The sequence below is a fragment of the Watersipora subatra genome, chromosome 5 (assembly GCF_963576615.1).
Source record: "Watersipora subatra chromosome 5, tzWatSuba1.1, whole genome shotgun sequence".
Taxonomy (NCBI): domain Eukaryota; kingdom Metazoa; phylum Bryozoa; class Gymnolaemata; order Cheilostomatida; family Watersiporidae; genus Watersipora; species Watersipora subatra.
In genome coordinates, this window is record NC_088712.1 from 58962531 (window position 1) to 58983699 (window position 21169).

Consider the following 21169-nt stretch of genomic DNA (forward strand, 5'->3'; position numbering starts at 1 on the left):
AAGACAAACATGGGTACACGCTTTATCTTATATACCGATAAATCATATTTTTGATTTTGCCCAAAGAACTTTTTAGTAGTTAGTGATGCAAAGAGCTTTGGCATGACAAATACATACTCAAAATAAAAAAACAGAGTTTTTTACTCACCGTGCATGAAAATCTGACAACTACAGAAGTTCTGCTATTTTTTATAGCATATTGAAAGCTTGTGCTAACAGAGCCATATTTTTCTATTGTGCAGGTGCAGCAATGCATAGAGCCAAATTGGAGGATTATGTTTTTTATATTCTTGTAAAAATAGTTCAATTAAGAGCTTTATGTTTAAATTTCTCAAGCGAAAGAAGATTAACAGTTCAGACATTTGCCTTTCTCTGCATATTGATCATCATTAATGTTCCTCTGTGTCCTGTAGAGTCGCTTCAACAGTCTTCCATTGGCTAACTGATCAAGACCTGAGAGTAGCATTAATATTCAATTCAAGTGGAAGGGCGACTAGCACCCCTCCCATGAAAGCTCAGAGAGGTTTTTAAGCCATCACATATCCCATAAATCATGTCAATTCGAGCATTTCCGAAACACGGCATGTCAGGATCACAATTGGATTCTAGCAGCCTCACCGAGAGCATCATGTGTGAGTGCTATTGTTAGTGTTGTCGTTTTAACTTTTACTGTTTGTTAAAGAACTAACCATTTTATCTTTGCATAAAAATCTGAATAAACATGCTTCAGCAATTCTAAACAGATGCAAAAATTCTTTGCCTGTTTGTTTTACCTTTGTTTTACCCATGAACTATCAAAAAATTCCATTTTTACTATTATCTCATTTTAAGTAAAATTTTTAAAACATTTTTCTACTACTTTATGTTCTAGCAGACGAGCTGTACTACTTAAACATTATTTCATAGCTATTACTTTCTCGCTGCTAACTGACAAAATTTTTTCAGTTTGTATCGTTCAGTAAACAATAGCTTAAAATTAAATAGATACATGCCTACTTGTCAGCCAGTATTTTAACAACAGCTCCCAACACTCCTGTTATTATTTTGATATCATTACTCATATTCTATTGAACTCAGATTCACAACTAGTCAATAAGTTTTGTGTTTCAGTAATCTGTACTTTAGATTTGTTACTTACATGTTGTTAAATAACTTGTCTTAACGATAATACTAATAAATAGCTTGAGGTATTATGGCGAAAGAAAAGATTTAATTACTTCACACTACTTCTTGTTTCACTCACTAAACGTTGTGCGTCTGACAGACTGTCTGCCATATTTTTAGATTAGTTCCTGTTATTTACTAGATTATGTTGCTATTAGTTTGGGCTTTCTTGTCTGCTTCGAGCATTAAGAGCATGGAAGCAAAAAAAATATAATTTTAGGAATGTTTTTGGTGATCCAGAAATTAATTTTGCAAAAAATATTTATATTGCAGTTTATAAATATGGTGCTACACCCACTTTGCTGAAGCGTTATAAACAGTGACAGAAGAATTAAGAGAAGGAGTTTTATAAAAATAAATCAATCTTCATTTGGTAATAACATCATTTACTTTTTGTAGATTGGAGAACATTTCTATTTACACTTGGAGTTGTCTGCCTAGGTAAGAACTTTACTCGAATGTTATTATAATAGATTTACCCAAATTAAAAACCCTTGTCTTAATAGGGGAATCCTAGTTCAGCTGTTCAGCTGGAGGTGCTGTAGAATTATTTATTGATACTAAAGTCATATGATTTACTGTGGTTATTGGAGTTATTAGAACACCAAGTAATCGTTTTCATGTTCTTTATCATTTATTGTATAAACTCACAATTTTTATAATCTCAAAGCACACATGCTATGCATGATTGAGAAGCAAGCTTTGTAAACACTATATACTCACTACCTTTTGTATTTTTAAAAATATAATTTGTTTATTGGCACCCATTTCATACTATTCTGTGACTGACAGTAAGGACTGGCCAACTACTAAACATCAAAATATGACTAGTACTCTAAAGGCTACCAATTTCCTTGCTACCATATAACTTGCAACTGTATAGTTACATGTATAAATATGTTCCAAAACCATGTTAAATTTGGTAAATATGAACTGTGTTTTATTGAACTTTTTATCATACTGTGCAGACATCGTTGGGTTTAATCAAAACCAGGCTAAAAAAGGCAAATATCAGTTGATATTTAATAATATTCATGTTTAGAACATTTTTAGTTTTTTGTTGATGTTCACAGTGCCATAATTCATTTAATAAATACCTAACAAAAAATGAGTTAATAATAAATAATATATTGATTTTTTGCGGTTTATTATTACAATCACCCCTGTAGGTAGCTGTATGTGTCAACTTTCCTCCCCTGACAAATTATATTTATCAGTGACGTAAATTATATTGAAAGAAATATAAGGACTTTAGGGCTCAACTTCCGCGGTTTTGCATAATCCGTGTTGGATCTGACGAGAGATTAGCCGAAGGTCATGCTAGCTAATTGGTTTAATCCACCTTAAATATCTCAAAACAACCTCATATCCCAGAAACCTCATGTACCCAATAATGAGCACCTATTACAGGGTCATGTGATGTGAGTCAGCCCTTGTCACTCAATATTTATGGCTACACCAACAAAGTGCTCTGGTATAAATGTAATCTTCTCTCAGCGTGCTTAGATATAAGACAGTATTACACAGGGATTTTGTCTAAAATGACCTCCTATAGTCACACTAACTTCATATAAGTAATTCATTGGAACTACGTTTAAGTGATCTGTTTGTTAATTCTTCCATTAGTTTTTCCTTTTATATTTCTATTCAATCTTGCCATATGACCATTTTGGTTAAAACCAATTTATCTATAAAAACAATTATCTATAAAACGATTTGATAGGCAAATGAATGTTTTTCATTGTGATTTTTCTAAGTGGTAAAATTTTGTTTTTTCTTTTCAATATTCTAAACTTTTCTTTGAATTACTCGTATCAGAGAAAAAACCATTTATTCTTTGTATAAAATCAAACATAATTAAGTTATTTTTTGAGAAAAAAAAACTATAAGTTAAAATTACTTTTTTAACTATGGAGTCTTTAGAAGTGCTTTAGTTTCTTATGGTAGAAAAGTCGTTACTCAGTAATTCACCCTTGCTTAGTTACCTAAATATTACTAAGTCGAAGAGGTCAATTACTAGTGTTACTTAGGTATCTAAAGCTCATCAATAAAGTTTCTCAAATGAAAAATGCATCAGTTGTAGAATGGCATCGAGTGGAAGGCTCTCAGGTTCATTATACGAGTTGCAATCAGTTAAAAACAGTTCAGACGAAGTTATACTCTATGTTACTAGTAGACAATACTCAGTACCTGTTTAGCCATCCCCAATAATCCCTCACTTCTTTTGTCAAACCGTCAGCTTTTAAGGACTGACATGAATAATAATCCCAAATGGTAAGGACAGTAACACAAGACTCACCCTTCTGGTGCATGCATACTTTGATAGCCGCTGTCGTGAATCCCGGTCTATCTCAAGGCACGTTTCCTAAAACTAAAGTTGTAACTATCATGGTGGTTTGTTATTAGAATTTAATGTTTGCATTTTTTTATTCGTTTCTGTTCAATTCTATCACATCTACTTTATGCCTTCCCCTTAGTGGCAACTTAAAAAAATTAATTTTTTACTAGTAAAAAGGTCAAAAATGAAAAAACATTTATTATAAATGCACCTATACTTCATAGCTAGAAAAAGCTAGTAATTATTACTATCTTTGGCTTTATTAAGTAACATAGTATGCTGTGACTTACCTAAATATTTTTTGTACATTATAAATAATATGGCAATAATAACCATTATAGCAATAATATTAAAAATGGCTTTAGGTGAATGGTAGAGAAACTACCAAGTATAAGAGTTGTGATTTAACTCATAACAATACTAACAATAATGGTCGTAATAGAAATTTAATATTAAAAAATAACAATACTATAAGTATAATCAACTAAGCAACATCAAACAAACTTCCCTCTCAGAATCAACCAACATCATGAGGGAGTGTTTTTCTATTTATATCTAAGCGCCTTGGACTGACAGCAGTAAAAGTACTAAGAAAATGGAAAAATCTCTTTAGTAATATTCCTGAAAATACTCATGATAATAATAATAACAGTAATAATAATAACAGTAATAATAGTAGTAATAATAAAACTCAAATAGAAAATTTGTTTGCTTCATGAGCTATACTTGCAATAAATTAAATATTTTTACAAATATTTTGGATTTTGCTAAATTCAATGGCCATCTTTATTATTATTTATTATTATTATTATTATTATTAATATTATTATATGAAGTTTATATGAAACATTGCATCAGAAAAAAACAGTTCAGAACTGTAGTAGTGATGATTTTTACCTAGATGAAATATATACAGAAAACAACTCTCTAATTATGGTATTACTTCTAGTTGCTATCATCTTAGACTGATTTATGAGCATCTTTCTGAGTTATGTGATTAATGAATGCGCTGCAGTTGAACAGTAAAAAAATGGCTTCGAACATGCTTGCCATATAATAACTCCATCCTACCAGATGGAATATACTAGCGTTGAAGTACTTTGAAGCAGTGGTGCAGATTTACAGAGCTTGTACAAGTACATGTACATGTACATGTACATGTACATGTACATGTACATGTACATGTACATGTACATGTACATGTACATGTGTGGTGTGAATGGTGTTGAATGCCAATGTGCCGCAGTGTTTATCTAAGGATCAAAAAGGGTGGATACACAAGCTCAGGGTTTTTACCTAAGAAACCATGAACTACATGTGATGAGTGCTTCATATCTGTACACCTTATGAGTGATCCATGTCTCATGTCTGTACACCATATGAGTGATACATGCCTCATATCTGTACACCATATGAGTGATACATGCCTCATATCTGTACACCATATGAGTGATACGTGCCTCATATCTGTACACCATATGAGTGATACATGCCTCATATCTGTACACCATATGAGTGATACATGCCTAATAACTGTACAGCATATGACTGATTCAAACCAACAAAATAAGGGACACCATGCTATTTGTATCATTGTGAGCTTCAAATTTTGTTTAAAATTAAAATGACTATTTCAAAATGAAATTTCAGTTAAGTATATTTAAAAAGTTAAACTAATTTTTAATCCTGCTCTGTAATGGTGTTATTAGTAGACTAGCAAAGTTGAAAAGGCTTTTTGCCTATTTTTCGGATGTTTACAGTTTTTAATATAGGATGTCAGTTGGTAATATTTTTTCACTAGTCAGTAATGCTCTCTCTTTCTAAGTACCGTGTCTTGTGAGGACGCAGGCAATCTTGGTGGGTGTTTTTATTGAGACACCATCTCAAGTGTTGATGCTAGCTGAACTATACTTAGATTTCTGAATAAAATGAGGAAGAATTTTGCATTCATTCCCTAGAAAACCAAATTGACAGAATTGACTCTCCCAGTAGCCAATGAAGTTGCTCACACTGTACGGATGCTGGTAATCACTTGACCACCTTTGAATTCCGTAAGCCCTTTTGCTGGTTCATCTCACTGAATGATTGATTAAAACAGTAATGGGTAGGGACCTATTTTTAAATTGAATACACGTCATTTGGTTTTTCTAAAATTGTAAATACAGTACAAAACAATGAGAGTCTACAACTCCGGCACAAATGAACATGTTTTGTAAGCGAAAAGTCACGTACATGTAGGTAAGGATCCGGCATCTCTTAATCTTGTTTTTACATTCAAAGAAACTTTATATTATAAATGTGTCTATTTTTAGCTGCTGCTAGTCAAGATGAAGCCCCAGGTAAGCACCCTTAATTTTTTAAAATAGCCATTTGAATACTAGGCTATGTTTAACTTTTAGCTTTTAACAATTTACCAGGATCCTTGACCATGAGCTGTGTTTCTCCTTAGTACACAGAATCAGTTACCATCTCTATGATACAAGAGAGTCTAACATTTTAACCTAGCTAAATCATATCATCATTGCTTATGTAGGTTAGAAATCAGTCTTAATTCTAACTCCTCAGACACAAAGTTATCTCCTAAACCGAGTTATGTAAGAATTCGTAATTTGATTTATGACTCACATGTGTATTCGCAATTTTACAAATAATTACAGTTGTTTGTCAAAGATTAGTACCTTCACAACTGACTCAGTTGTGAATTTGAGTGATCTGGCATGTTCTAGGAACTAATCTAAAATATGGCAAGCAATCTGTCAGCCGTGCAGTACAACGTTTAGTGAGTTAAACAGGAAGTAGCATAAAGTTATAAACTCCTTTCTTTAAGACAAGGTAGTTTATGAACATATCGGTAACAATTCTAAAGTACAAGTTACTAAAGCACAAAACTTATTAATTAGTTGTGAATCTGAGTTCAATAGAATATGAGTGATGATGTCAAAATAATAACAGGAGTGTTAGTAGCTGTTGTTAAAATACTGGCTGACAAGTAAGCCTATACATGATATACCATATAACCTCTATTTGATTGCCACCTTTATTTGAACATCACCTCTATTTGATCGCCACTTTGACATTCTTTGATCTTTACGAACCCATAATAGAAAGTGATCAGTAGAAAAGTGCCCACAAAATAGTAATAATAATGACTCACATCAACGGCAATTAATTCTTTCGTTGTTGCTGTAGTGGTTGCCATGGTTTTAGGGACAGCATACCTGAGTAGATCAATCATTACAATCATCAGAACGAAATTATGATTTGAAATCAGTAAGGTCCAAACCATACGCATTTTTTACAGATTCCTCTATAATGTGGTTTACAATTTTACCTAAAGACTGAAGCGTTTTGATGAATGATGAGAGTACTCTTCAGAAACATTGTGCAGTGTAATGGCAACTATTGTTATGGCGTACTCTACTTTTAAAGCGTTAAAATCATCTTCAAAATTTAAAAACGTTATGCCGTTTTCTAATTCCAAAGCTTTATTGGTTTTTCTTTAAAACTTTAAAAGCGACACGATTAAGATACTTAATAACAGCACTATGCTGATATTTTAAAATCAAATTGATTACTGGTTTTACTCGGTATGATACTTTGACATATACAAAAAGCCGTTTAGCAAAAGAGCTGAGGCCGATGTCGATTTGCCTGAAAGAGAATGCAAAATATAGGTGATATTAGCATCGCTTTCCCTGTAAAAGGATTAAATTTATTATCCAAAAATTTGACGAACAAGTCGCAAAATACAGCCTCACCCTCTATTTGAACACCACCTTTAATTAAACATCACTACAGGGGAAGAGTTGACAAATAGAGCGCCATGTCGTTCAAATAGAGGTTTTACGGTAACTTCAAATTAATGTTTGCTGTAAGAAATGAACTGAATATTTTTTCTAAATTCATCAACGAGAAGGTAATATTTATGAAATAATTTTTGGCTAGTACAGCTGTTTTACTAGCAAATAAAATAATGTAAATTACATTTCAAAAATTTGGCTTGAACCTAAATAATTTTTAAAATAGCTTTTTTGGTAATAAATATTGCAATGGTAGTTTAGACATTGATTTTTTGTTAGGGTTAACATAGAAATACCACTTTATTACATAATATTATATGTAATAAAGTGATATTTATTACATATTATTGTACATCCAGAACACTGTCGTGCCGTATTTGAAGTACATTTGCTCCGCTGATCATGGTTATGCTTACACATTTATCACTGTATTTAGACTGTAATATGGGGCTGACAGCGCTGATAGCTGATGTGAACAAACCCAATGTAACGGCAGCGGATTGTCTAAGGTACGTATCTGCACAACTCAGATTCTCACCGACTCACTTATTATACGCTACTAGCAGTAAGAGAGTTAACATGCAATCAGCCAGCGGTTTGTAGAGGCTTCGATTTACATCTATATTAATAAATCCCTATTTATCAGTAAAGACTGGCAGGTGTAAATAGTATGTCAGCAATTATCCCACAGTATCACAATTAGGCTATGTGGTGTCGTGGATAGCATGTCTGTCTGCATAATCGGTGATTTCAAGTTCAATGCCAGTGCAAAGTGGTTTTTTTCATTTCTAGATTGTAATCGCTATAACTGGACATATGAAAAATAAACTAGCAAACCCTTAGATTTATATATGTATATAGATACAGATTTGCAGAAAGCTTATTCCAAATAGAGTATAAACTAGAAAAATTTGGGTTGCTATGCTTGACCATCGCTTCAAAAAATTTTCGATCTGATCATTGCTGCAGCAGTTTCTATTCCAGTTTGTTTTTATGTCTATCTGTTAGTCCTAATTTCCACATTTTGGTCAATTTCATTCAAACTTCCCACGTACGTGCTCCATGCCTTTTGCCAGGTCACTTAAAATGTTTGGTTTCAAAACTCTCTTCAGTTTCAGAGAGAGAAACTTTAAACATCGACCCTCAAGATAACTGATTGAAAAAAAATCCTGGCATCCCGGGTTTACTGTTAGATTGCCTTAAAACTTTCTAACTATCAATGTGCTTAATGAGAGAGTAGACAGTTGTAGCTCATAGATATCTAAGTATGCTTTCTATCATCAATGTAATAAATACTCGAAGTCAGTTGCTAACTATCAATGTGCTTAATGAGAGAGTTAAAAGTTGTAGCTCATAGATATCTAAGTATGCTTTATATCATCAACGTAATAAATAATTGAAGTCAGTTGATATTATTGGTCAGAGTAGCTTTTATACTAAGCCTGCTACGTATTTATGTACCACATTCATACCGCTATTCATAGCCTATCTCCCTTAAAACTTACACCATTTTTTTGCAGATTGTATCAGAAAGTATCGGTATTTTTTATCATTTACACTTGTTTTTACTGTTTGTCATGATCTAACTGTCAGAATCTTTCAAGATTTCAAATCATTTGTTCTTTAAATCTTTTTGTAAAACTTGACATATAAAAGTTTGAATAGAAGTTGCTAAGTTATATGGTAATATACTTTATGAGTTTAGTAAAACAAGTCTGGTTACGGTACTTCAGTTTGTTATGTGTTTAGTCAGAAAATTTGATAAGGTCATAAGTCTTTACCTTTTACTTAAGAGTCATTCAAGACATCTTGGTGATTATACCATAGAAGAGAGTTTAAACATATTGGAAAGCATCTTTTTTCAGCAGCCTTCATCTGAATCTTTAACTAGATGCAATCACACATAAAATTAGTTGAAAAGAAGACATTTGTCACTCATGGAAGTCAAACAAGCAAAACTGCTGCTAGGACAGAGACAACAGAAAAAAAGATGAATATGGAAATCGGTTGAGTGGCTTTCTGCAACAATAATCAGAAAGAAATATTTTTGAAGCGATGGTCAAGCGTGGGACCTTTACGTCCTATAAATACCAGCTTGCCTCACTAGTGGGTTAGAGAAGCTTGAAAACTGCCATGCTATCAAATAAGATGGATTACGACAGGCAAGGTTTAAATACAGGAAGCTAACAGCTTATGAGTATGCATTTATTATTATTTCATTTATAATATATGAATGCAACACAAAACCATCCGTATAAACAATTATAAACTGGAAAACAATTGGAGAGCAAGCTTATGACTAACACCAAGTCAGTCTTCCATGGATTTCCTATCTAATATACACTGCCATAGTTGAAATTTATGTATTTATTTGTACATAAAATGTTCTAGTACATTATAATTTAAGGCAATTGGTTTTATATATTTCTTATATCAATTCTAAATCTTCCAGTTTTAAACTGTGTTTATAAATTGCTAAATCAAAACTGAGCAAAAATTTTTTCTCCCTTTGCTTCATGTCGCCGAAAAAAAAAGGCGTATATCCTCACATATAACCCAACCCTAGCAAATCACCTCTAAAATGGAAAATTTATAACAAGAATTCGCATATAAGCCAACCCTACAAGTTGTAACACACTGTATGCACCTATCATAGCAAAAGGTTGCAGAAGAAAATTTTTGAAAATGATAACTATTATTGTTGTTTTATTTTTATCAATAACAGTATTTTTTCAACGGTTCTGGTGGCACCATTAATAGAAATAAACTGCATGTATAGTTGTATGTAACGAGAGTAAACATGCAAGATATCACGTGTATGACCAACCAATCACAAACTCATATTGCTGTCATAGCGTACTATTACCAACCAAGTGCTGCTTCATGTGTGTTAGGTAACTTTGGTGGCTTTTTAAGTTTTTTACTTGCTTATACGTGAGGATATACTGTAATTATCAAACGTGTTACAGCTTCATGAACTATGGTGATTGACAAGCATAGCCAGAGATATTAGTTACTTGCCAAAAAGTCATCTGTTTATGTTTTAGTGTTACTATTTTTGTAAAATGAGTCTATAAACTGCTTACTTCCTGTTTATGAAATAGCGCCTTTCGAGCATACTCATGCGTAAGCAATATTTGTGATATCAGCTTTTGTGCGATGAGAGTTCAACAAACAGGTGGCTAAAAGCTTCTTATTATCTCCCTATGGTTATTTTCAACACTCAATTAAATAAACGACATGGTTTTAGAATAGGTCAGGTGTGTTTCTAGGACAACGCAGCTTTGTCTTTGGTACGTTGATGCGTTGTCAAGGTTTGACTGCCAACGTGACGATACAAGTTAACCAAACTGCTAGGTGTTGTGGCATATATTAGTTTGTATATTTTTAGAGCGAGGGAAGCTGTACAGATCCTGTTGATGAACTGTGAGTCTCCAGACCAAGCCAACTATGTGCTTATCACGATCGACTTTGTAAGGCACTACGCTGATGGAGAAGTGTGCGCTGGTACGAAAGGCCCTGTTACAGGTAACTGTTGCTTTTAGACTATTTACTTCATGAAGAACATTTAGAAACAAAGGAATTCTACTTCAAATGTACTCACGCATAACTTCAAACAAGTTTTGGATAAGACCTATAAGATAATGTTCATTCATTTACTGATTCTTATTTGTTTATTATTTGAAAATTGATTTGTCCCATTTTTTATAAACTGTCATGATATACTGAGGAGATCTTCCTCTATCAGCAACTTTGATAACACAAAATTTAAACTTGGACACTTTTATGCTCAAGTTGTACATAAGATAGTAAAGTAGGAAAGCAGATAAATACCTTGGCTGTGCAGCAAGATTTTGACTTGTCAAATAGTAGTTCACGTTTTGGCGTTCAACGATTGTAGAACTTGGAAAAGTTGAACAGTTCAACAGTTTTTAGTAGAAGCAAACCATTGAGGCTAATTTTGTTTAGCTTTTGTTCCAACAAAATATGAAAAGTCGCTTGTAAACTGGAAAGCTAAAACTGAGCCGCAATAGGGGTAAATTACATAAATATTATTTAGATTTTATACATTTTTGGAAGTTTCATAAAACTCAAAAATTATGCAAAATAAAAAGTTTACTTTAATGATAAACTTACACAATTTTCTTGTACAGTTGGCCAGAAAGTATCGGTATTTTTTATCATTTGTGATTGTTTTGATGTTTAGGGTGATTTGATTGTCAGGATGTTTTTAGATTAAAATTGATAAAACTTGATTGCAGTTAAAATGCTCAGAAAAGAATTCTTGCAAAATGGCATCACTAGCTGATCTATTGCATTTGATCCATCAACTGTTGCCTTATTTATGTTGAAACATTATATGGCTCTGTTCTATTGAACTCTTTGCAACTTATATGTAATAATCGCACTTTCATCTCATTAAGGCATTTTAATCTCGACCAAGTTTTATCCATTTTAATTTCAAAATATCCTGGCAATCAGATTACCTCAAAAGTTATGCACAGTGAACAGTTTATTTTAACACCGTCACGATGAACATCAAGTGTTATGAAGACATTAAAAATGTCGTAGCTGTCTGTAGTCTGAAACAAGTTCTTGATTTATAGTTTAGACATAGATCATCTGCTCAAGTAGCAGCTTCCTTTTTTAAAAAAGGATAAAATAAAAAACTTCTCAAACCACTTTAAATGGATCATATATATACATGTATATATCATATTATATATATATCATATAGTAGTAAATTGAAGACTTTTTCGACTATAAAGCACCTACTCATCCAACTGTCAGGAAATCATCAAGTTGATTCCAGCGTAAAAAGGGAATATAAACCCTTGACAATCTGCTCCTTATCTATGCTGGTGCTTGAGATATTGTTCTTTAACTACCAGAAATTCAAATACTATTACAGATCAAAGAGAACTTTGCGTTAAGCAACATTTTCTCTGCAATAATAATACCTGGCTACAAAACAACAATAATAATACCTTGCTACAAAACAACAATGGGAATTTCAGTGCATGTATCTCATTATATCGCTGCATAAAACATGTTTTGCGTTTTTTTGCCTCATAAATCATAACTAAAGGTAGTTGTATTTGAAAAGAATGTTCTTTTTTGTTATTATCGTGCGAAATCTACATTTTCCACTCTGGAGAGATAAACATTTAGTGGTTTTTTGACAAGTAGCCAGATATCTGCGGTATTTGAATACGAATGACCGAAACTATGAAGTTTTTTAGAGTAAAACCCTCCGAGTTTTGTGGCCCTCTGACACTTCATGTTAAGGCATCTTCTAATGATGTCAGAACTGTGTATGTGGCAGGATAAACCTTTTCCCTATGTACAGAGCAAATATGATGAATCTGTGTTGGGTTTTAACTTCTGCCACTTTAGCTCTCATCAGTTGTCATGGCTCTGTCAGAGAATCACCTGGTAGACAACAATTTTGATATCAGACAACGATTGCCCTTCTGGACAATTACCAAATTTTACAGATGACTCCTGCCTAACAACTCTGAATGGTGTTCTTAATATACTAGCCATTTTGTGTGTGTGTGTGTGTCTCGTATCTATATGTCAACATTCTAGTAAAAGTTCGAACAATTTTTTATCAAGGTGCAAAATACTGCAGTATAAGCAGTTCTATGATATAAATTCTTAGGGAGCAACTGTGACTCGATGGTTAGAGCTCTGATTTAAAATCAGTAGGTTTGGGGTTTCAATCACACAAGGACCAATAGGTGTTAGGAAGTGCAACCAACTACCACTGACCCTGCAGTACATCAGGGCTGAAAAATAGTCCTAGGGGGACAAATTACAACCAATATATGAGTTTATAATGCATTTGATGAGTGTTAAACTAGTTGTTATAGGCTATTAGCCAAGATACATGTTACCTGATACAATGCTCCATAGCTTCATCATAAAAAGGTGAATCAACAGACATATTGAAGTTCATATGCGCTAATGAGTAGTAATTTGTGGTTAGTTAACTATCCTTGGATCGGCCCACTCAAGTTTAACTCTCAGTGCATCAGAGTTTGACGTCATTTCTGGCCCACACTGCCAGGATTAGATAAACTCACATCGGTGACCGACCTTGTTCCCAAGGTGGTCACCTGACAGATTATTAACACAGCTATTGTTACTAACTTTTCACAGAGTGATAGCGTAGCGACACCCTGCCCCCCTCTCCCTATGGCACTGTCATTCTCCATGGTTATGGCTGTCCAGCTATGGCTGTCTATAGCATTGTCACTCTCATTCTGTTGTGATTTAGTATCAGTGTTTGAAGGTGAAAAATCCATGCGATGCTCTGTATTTGTGCCATGGAAACGTGTTCAGCGACTATTGGTATCAAACATGTACATGTACTTGCGCATAGATCTTGCTTGACCTTCACATAAGGCGCCGCACAACCAACTTTGTGGAAACATGATCTGCTTGTCACCCCACTTCTGGTATATCCAGGTGTTACTACACTATCACTGTATGGAAACTTAAGATTTGGCAATGCTTTTACTAAACTACAATATTTGGGCGATATAAAACACTTGAAGTTGATTAAAACATTATGAAACTAAACTGTTTTCTGTTTTTGTCATAAGAACACGGACTGTTTTATAGTCTCTTGCATTCTTGACCCGGTCTTTATGAATCTATATATATATTTCTCTATTTTTCTATATATAAGTATGTCCGTGTGTATGTCGTATGTCTATCTGCATTCCGGCTATAGCTATTATTAGAATAACTGCAGCTGGACAACAATGCTGGCGCAATGTCATGGAGTACAGTCATTAGAAGCCTATCAGCTTACTGCAATTTACCATTAGCAATGTGCCAAGCTAATAGCTTGAAAGTTACAGTTGTTTGACAAAGTTTTAAAACCTTTACAGTTGTTTTCATTTTTCTCTTAATTTATTTAAACTACACAAAACATTTCTCTCATGATATGTAGTTTGAAAGTTAGAATGGTAAATGTTGTTATATGTTAAATACAAATCAATTTTCTGTCCAGGCTTTTTTATTACCCGGGCAAAGCCGGGTAGCATAGCTAGTACTACATATATCTCTCTTGCAGTTGGTCGTTTTGACGATGCCTCATCATATGGTTTAGACTTAATCACTGACTTCCGTGCAACTTCATTTCCTTTCTTCTTTTGCCATCTACACATCTACAGTATATACATACATATTAAGCATGACTACAAAAGGTGGCAGCGATTTTTCAACTGCTGGACAATAATGTGTGTATGAGAGAATAAATGTAAAATTAACATTAAATTACATAAGTTTGAGGAATAATTTTAAAAAGTTTAGATAGCCTTTAATACTAATAAATATCGTTTGTTACCTTTAGTGGAAAGTGCGCAAAAACGTTTGGTAGAAGTTGATCAGTAACATGAACAAACATTAGCAGCAGGAATGCTGAGATACATGTATGCTAACGTCTGCAAAGATGAACGGTTCAAACGATCTTCGTAGCTCATTTGATTTTTTGTAAATACTGTTAATAAGTTCAACATTTTTATTACATCTTTTATCATGAGTATATCATTTCTGAAAATATATCAGAGATGTAATTTTAGTGAATTCTTCTGGAAAATACTTTAACCTTTACTGTCTTCTACTGTTTTCAGTTGGCCTAATTGTCCTAAAATGCATTTAACGGCAGTACAGTCGAACAAGTTCAGGTGGTAAGAGCAGTTAAAGTAGAACTTACAGAAAGTTTTAATAAATTTTATCAAAAAGTAGTAGTGTTCTTCTATCATTTGCAATCCATCATTTTTTTGACTTCATCAAGTTGTTTGCTCATGCGCTCGTTCACGAAAAAGCTGCCATATTTGTAGAAAACGATTGTTTTTCTTTTATTTACTAGTACTTTTAGGTATTTTTTTGATACTACATTATAATAAAAAATTGCAAACAAAAACATCGTTTTCAAGTTATCATTGCAAAAGCTTCGTGTTTTTAACAATAAAATTGTCTATAAAGATGGCCGACCACGATAAAATGACGTCACAAAAAAATGAAGGATTGTTTTTGATGTTTGAGGTGATCTGACTGTCAGGATGTTTCAAGGTTAAAGTCAACACAACTTTATCGTTATTAAAATGCGCTAAAATGATGTCATTAGTTACGCAGCTGCCGTCTCTCTCATTATTGATATCAGCTGTTGCATTTCAAGCTGAAGCATTACAGGTCTCTATTCTGTCAGTCTCTCTTCTGAAGTGCAGATCGTAATCACACTTTCATGTGAATCTGAGCGGTACAAGAAAGGATCTAATTCAAACTATTATACACTATAGTCCATATCTAAACTGTGGAGGTCTACATAGACAAAAATTACATCAAATTGAAGCTAGACGTCTTAGATTTACATTGATATTATTTTCGCTAGCAGCACAACAATGGTGTAAGTTTACCTTTATACTTGAACAAGAATTTTAAACCATAGTTTGATTGTGAAGTTCCTGAATATATGGATGGCTAAAGTAGTTAAGAGTGAAAACTGGTAAAGACATGAATAAAGTGGAAAACTTCTGGTATAGTCCTAATGGAGGACTATACCAGAAGAGGAAGATTTCTAAGTTTGGATTAGAATGTTTCTCAGGGTGAAATTCCTGAAGTTAATTTCCAGCCATGTAAATAACCCGATGTCTTCATACTCATTAATCTGGTTAATACAACACTAGGAGTGATAAATGTTTGAACAATTGCATTGCATTGACCTAGTTGGTGGAAGGGGCGCTTCTAATTCTATCGATTTATCTCAGAGCAGGCTTCAGTCTGTAGTTAGATTTTATAAAAAATGACCAGACGATTTCCTAGCCCTTTTTTTATTTCTCGTGGTCCTAGGAAATAATAAAAGTGAACAGGAAGTATTTTATATCTCTAAGAATTAGGCTATAGATACCTTCAAGGCCAAATATTCACCTTTTTGCATTAGAGCATTCTTTCACTTCATTATCACCTTTTTTTTACAAGTTCCTCTGTAGAACGAGAAAATCTTCTGAAAAATAAAAATGTGTTACTTATACTGTACATTTAAAATGTGGCAAAATCAGAATATGTGAGGACTGTTTTTTATCGCCAGAGCCAATTATGGTTGATATCCAAACTTGTTTAATGTCATTTCAAATTTTTTTACCGATTATGCTGTAATGCTAAAAAAGCATATATTGTACAAAGCAAAAGGCACTAATTTCAGGGTTTATGAAACATCTCGTCTCAGCTGTTTGCCAGAACTACTGATGAGTTAATATACAAGCTTGGGGATTATCATTACCGTGGCATTAGATGGCTCCAAATCTCTTTGTACTACAGAAAATAAACTTGTGTATTGACCTCCGCTTGTGATCAACTGACGTCAGAAAAGGCATGCAGTCATAAATGTTTTTTTTTGCCTGAAGCAAGGCAGGTAGTAAAACCCTATAACTATAATGTGACTGAGGTGCTTCCACATACCTGGTGAGAAAGACTTCTTATTCAGGGAATCTAATGAATTTGACTTCGTCACTGAGTCATATATTACACTCCCGTAAAAGGAGGATGAAAAGTGTGGTGTATGGCGCCTTACAGTGCCTCGCGTTGCGTGTTAGCAACTCGAGTTGTACAACTCGAGTTGCCGAGTTGTACAACTCGGCCTGGGTTTTTGATGAACTCGAGTTGTGTTACGCAAAACTCGGTGAACGGGGTGTCTCATTTACAGAACATTTACAGAAGTTTAATAATAATAATTTAAATATATACACATTTAAATTATATATATTGGCGATATTTGCGCATATTTATTTCTATAAATATAACGAGACAAAAACAATTGTAGAATGTAAGAAGCAAACTAAAAAACAATCTATGTGAGAGCTGGGCCACTTCTTTTTCAAATGAAAAAAGAGTTATCTCTCTAGAATCTGACAAGAAACTGAATGAACACCAAAAATGAACATAGAAATTATTTCAACGGCGTTTAATGATGCACCAAAATAAATTCCATATCTAGAAAATATAGCAAGAGAAAATGAAATGATGAGATGTTCTCAAGCCGAGTTGTTGAACTCGAGTTGCTGTTAAAAGAACTCGGCCTGGATTTTTGATGAACTCGAGTTGTACAACTCGAATTGTACAGCTCGAGTTATATTTACAAACTCGAGTTGGTAAATATAACTCGAGTTGTACAACTCGAGTTGCAAACTCGGCACACTATAATTCGCCATTAGCTGTAGTTTTACAGTACATACATACATAGTTTAATTTCTATTAGCTAACGGGTGCTTATTGATGTACCATTGTTAATATAACCAGATCTACAGTTATGCTACCGTAATACCAATATATTGCACCTTACTTTTACAAAGTCGCATTGCGTGTTCACAGCTCGAGTTGTGCAACTCGAGTTGTACAACTCGAGTTGTGAACACGCAACGCGAGGCACTGTAAGGCGCCTTAGCAGTGTATTTGCAAGCAGAGTTTGGTACAAAATCCAGAACATTTTGGAAGCACTCCAGGTCTATGAAAGTTTGAATTATATTAAGAATATGAAATAGCTAATGGCTTTGATTGGTTAGTTACCAAGTGTGTATTTTTGATTCCATTAACAGAACTTTACAAAATTTGCTGGCCACTAGCATAGGTACAAGTGTATTGTAATATTTTACACCAGTATGCTGGCAGTCACTCTCCCTGTGAGAGATTATCATGTGTTTTCAGTATGTCTGCAATTATTCCATGGAGCTGTGGTGTGGTCCAGTAGCGCAGTTGGTACTGTGCTTGCCTGTGAATCCCGATATGAGCGTTCAACTGCCAAATGGTGCAGTCTTTTTCACAAATGCTCTTACCGTGGCTTTGGACAGAAGGACAGACAGACACAGTTCTTATTATAGTAAACATTTATTAGTTTTCAGATATACAACTGTTTTTCAGCTCTCTCTGATGCCAACTGAATTGTGCTATATTAGTTGCCAAGTTTTTTTTCAATCACTTGGTAACCTTTCCTGTTTGGCTCTATTTACAAATCTCTGACTTTGTCAACCTTCTTCTGCTCAGATTGTACAGCATAAATAGCAGCATTGAAATTGCTATGGTCATTCTCGCTCTCTTCACTCAGAGGGATACAAACACCAAATACTGGATCGCACTTTGTGATTCTCTGACAATTCCAGAAAATGTTTACCATATTTTTTCACACAGTTTTTCTTAATCAGAGATAACATACTAAGTTTCCTATATCTCTCGTTAAAAGTGTGTCACCTTGACCACTCAGGTTACATGGTATGTAAAATATTTTAGTAATTTATCTTTTCTCTCGAATATTCTTTTGTGGAATTATTTTCCTAATGTCTCTCTAGAGAATAAGCGCCTTATACAAGCAATCAACCCGAGGTGTCAGTTTAAGGCAATTCAGTCAGATGATTAAGTGCCGTAATGCTAATTTATTGAATAACTTGGACTGCGAACGTGACCAAACGTAAAATGCAGATATCATTCGCATATTATTACACAAGCTGACTAGAACTGCATACGTGCAGAATTGACGTCTTTGTCTCCTAAGATACCATTATACATTTAATGGCCAAACTTTATTGCAAATAAATACTTTACAAATTTAAACCTGAAAAATGCAAATCTGACAATTTATAATGGTTTTAAAAATAGTTCATAACAAGCAAAGTAAAGATGAGAAGGTTTAGAGTAGGGACTGACTGATCAACAAATATTTTAGTTTAGAATATTCGCTACAATTCTACATACAAAAAAGTTTAAATTTTATTCAATTTTTCCAGCTAAATCCACTTCGCACACAAACTATTAAACACCTTTTCACAATAATGTCCTGGAATCTCACCTCCTTGCTCACTATTTGTTGATATACAACAAAAACCTTGTTGACTGTTAGTAAAAAATTAAACAGATACTCTAAGAACATTATGTTCATTTGTCTTCCGGAATAGGATATAGTCAGAGACCATCTTCATCATCAACAAGTCTGTTAGTACCAGTAAAAATAGACGTCTAGACTACAACGATTGATGTAAAGTTTGGTATAGATCTATTTCTATGAGCTCTCTAACTACCATTTATACCTCAGAACTTGCATGTCGTTTTATACATGTATTTTAGATTGCCATGATGTACCCAAATGCTATGACATGATTATCAGTGATGATAACAAATATGACTGCGGTGAAAACAAGTAAGAGAATATGTCTATAAAATGTCTATTATACTATCACATATCTATCATGTCTATAGTAGTGTCTATAATATGACTTTTAGTGTCTATGTCTATAATACTGTCCATAATACTGTCTATATACTATTGTCTATAATATGTCTATCATACTGTCTATAGTATTGTCTATAATATGTCTAGCATACTGTCTATAATGATGTCTATACTATTGTCTATAATACTTCTATCATACTGTCTATAATACTGTCTATACTACTGTCTATAATATATCCATTATATTTCTATAATACTTGCTATAATATACCGGTATCTATCATGTCTATAATACTATGTTTATAAAACTGTCTATAAAATGACTCTAAGTGTCTATGTCTATAATACTGTCTGTAATAGTGTCTATAACATGTCTACGTGTGCTGACTTACTCTTTCACAATTTCCCAACCTAAAAATGTACCTGTACAACAATAAAAGCAGTAGCCAGGTAAACTTGGGTAGATGCTAATGCATTGCTTTCTAGATCCTAACAGCATGTTTTTCTGAGCTCTATATCTAACGATAGCAATGCCTGTGAACAAAATCAGTGCTGTGTAACTAGTGAGTCAATCTAGCCTGACATATAAACATTATTAACCTATAGGCATGTTCTTATGATGACCTATAAGAGGACAATAGTGCACTAACCTGCTAGCATTTTGCTCTTTCATATAAGAATACTAACCAGTTATATTTGAGATAACCGAGTCCACAAACTGTTGCTTATACTAATAGTATTAATTCTTTGTATTTTGCTTAAAAAGATTTCACTCACAGCAGCAGATTATCAAAACATTCACGAGGTTTTTGCTACTGCAAAGCAATGTTACAAACAGCAAGTCTATTTTACGTTTTACCTTTAATGCAGTCTAAGGCTTAGCTTGCTGCTAGTATACGCATATTTGATGCTGCGTGGCTTGAAGCTATCGAACTCTTATATTATGCGCAAAGCTAACAACTGCCTAGTTATGAGTGTATTCTTTTACTTATACAGTGAGAAGGTTGCAAATTCAATAAAATGCTTTCAAGAGCAGATCGATGTCGGTTGCGTAACAATTGGAAAAAGAATAAAAAAGTTTAATGAAGCAGCAGCAAAGAAATACTGTGGATATGAAGTGAAAAGTGAAGACAACTCCTCTTCGGCGACCACAACTCTGACCTCAGCTGTTATAATTGTCTTCTCTTTTCTCGTTACCTTCATTTAGATATTCAAAATAGTTTTGTTTTTAGCAACATGCCATTTTTCACACATTACTCGCATCCGCATGTGCAGGCTTTATTAAAGTGTTGATGAAAATTTTAGGGTGGCGTCTTGCTTTTTGATAGAGAGTGACTCATGCTTGTATCAATAAATAATAGATTGCCATTTAAGCTACTTTCTGTTGTTGCACGAATTCCGGCTTTAGCAAGATTGACTTGAAAACAAAAGTGGGTGTGCAAAAAATGAAGCCAGCGAGCTCATCAGCTATTTCTCATTGCCACGTCTGCGTTATTGTTTTTGAGTCTGTAAAATCTATGTAATTATAAATCTTACAAACACCTGCTGGTACCTGCTGTCATGTGCCAATCAGCTCCCAATCTTTGCATTCACTACGCTAGAGAGTGAGGTGTGTATCTAATTATTTTCCTAGTG

The 21169-nt window shown here is 33.7% G+C and overlaps 1 protein-coding gene across 1 annotated transcript; it reads left to right on the forward strand.

Annotated features, from left to right (window-relative positions):
* Positions 1 to 584: 584 nt before the first annotated feature.
* Positions 585 to 21080, forward strand: LOC137396397 (uncharacterized). The gene is made up of 7 exons (XM_068082656.1): positions 585 to 632; positions 1564 to 1605; positions 5815 to 5841; positions 7739 to 7811; positions 10694 to 10830; positions 19429 to 19501; positions 20531 to 21080. The coding sequence occupies exons 1-7, from the start codon at positions 629 to 631 to the stop codon at positions 20739 to 20741; spliced, it is 567 nt and encodes a 188-aa protein (XP_067938757.1). The 5' UTR covers positions 585 to 628; the 3' UTR covers positions 20742 to 21080.
* The last annotated feature ends 89 nt before the right edge of the window (positions 21081 to 21169 follow it).

Coding starts and splice junctions, on each gene's coding strand:
- LOC137396397 (XM_068082656.1), top strand. Junction 10,831..19,428: donor TACGAAAGGCCCTGTTACAG/GTAACTGTTGCT, acceptor CATGTATTTTAG/ATTGCCATGATGTACCCAAA. Junction 19,502..20,530: donor TATGACTGCGGTGAAAACAA/GTAAGAGAATAT, acceptor TTACTTATACAG/TGAGAAGGTTGCAAATTCAA.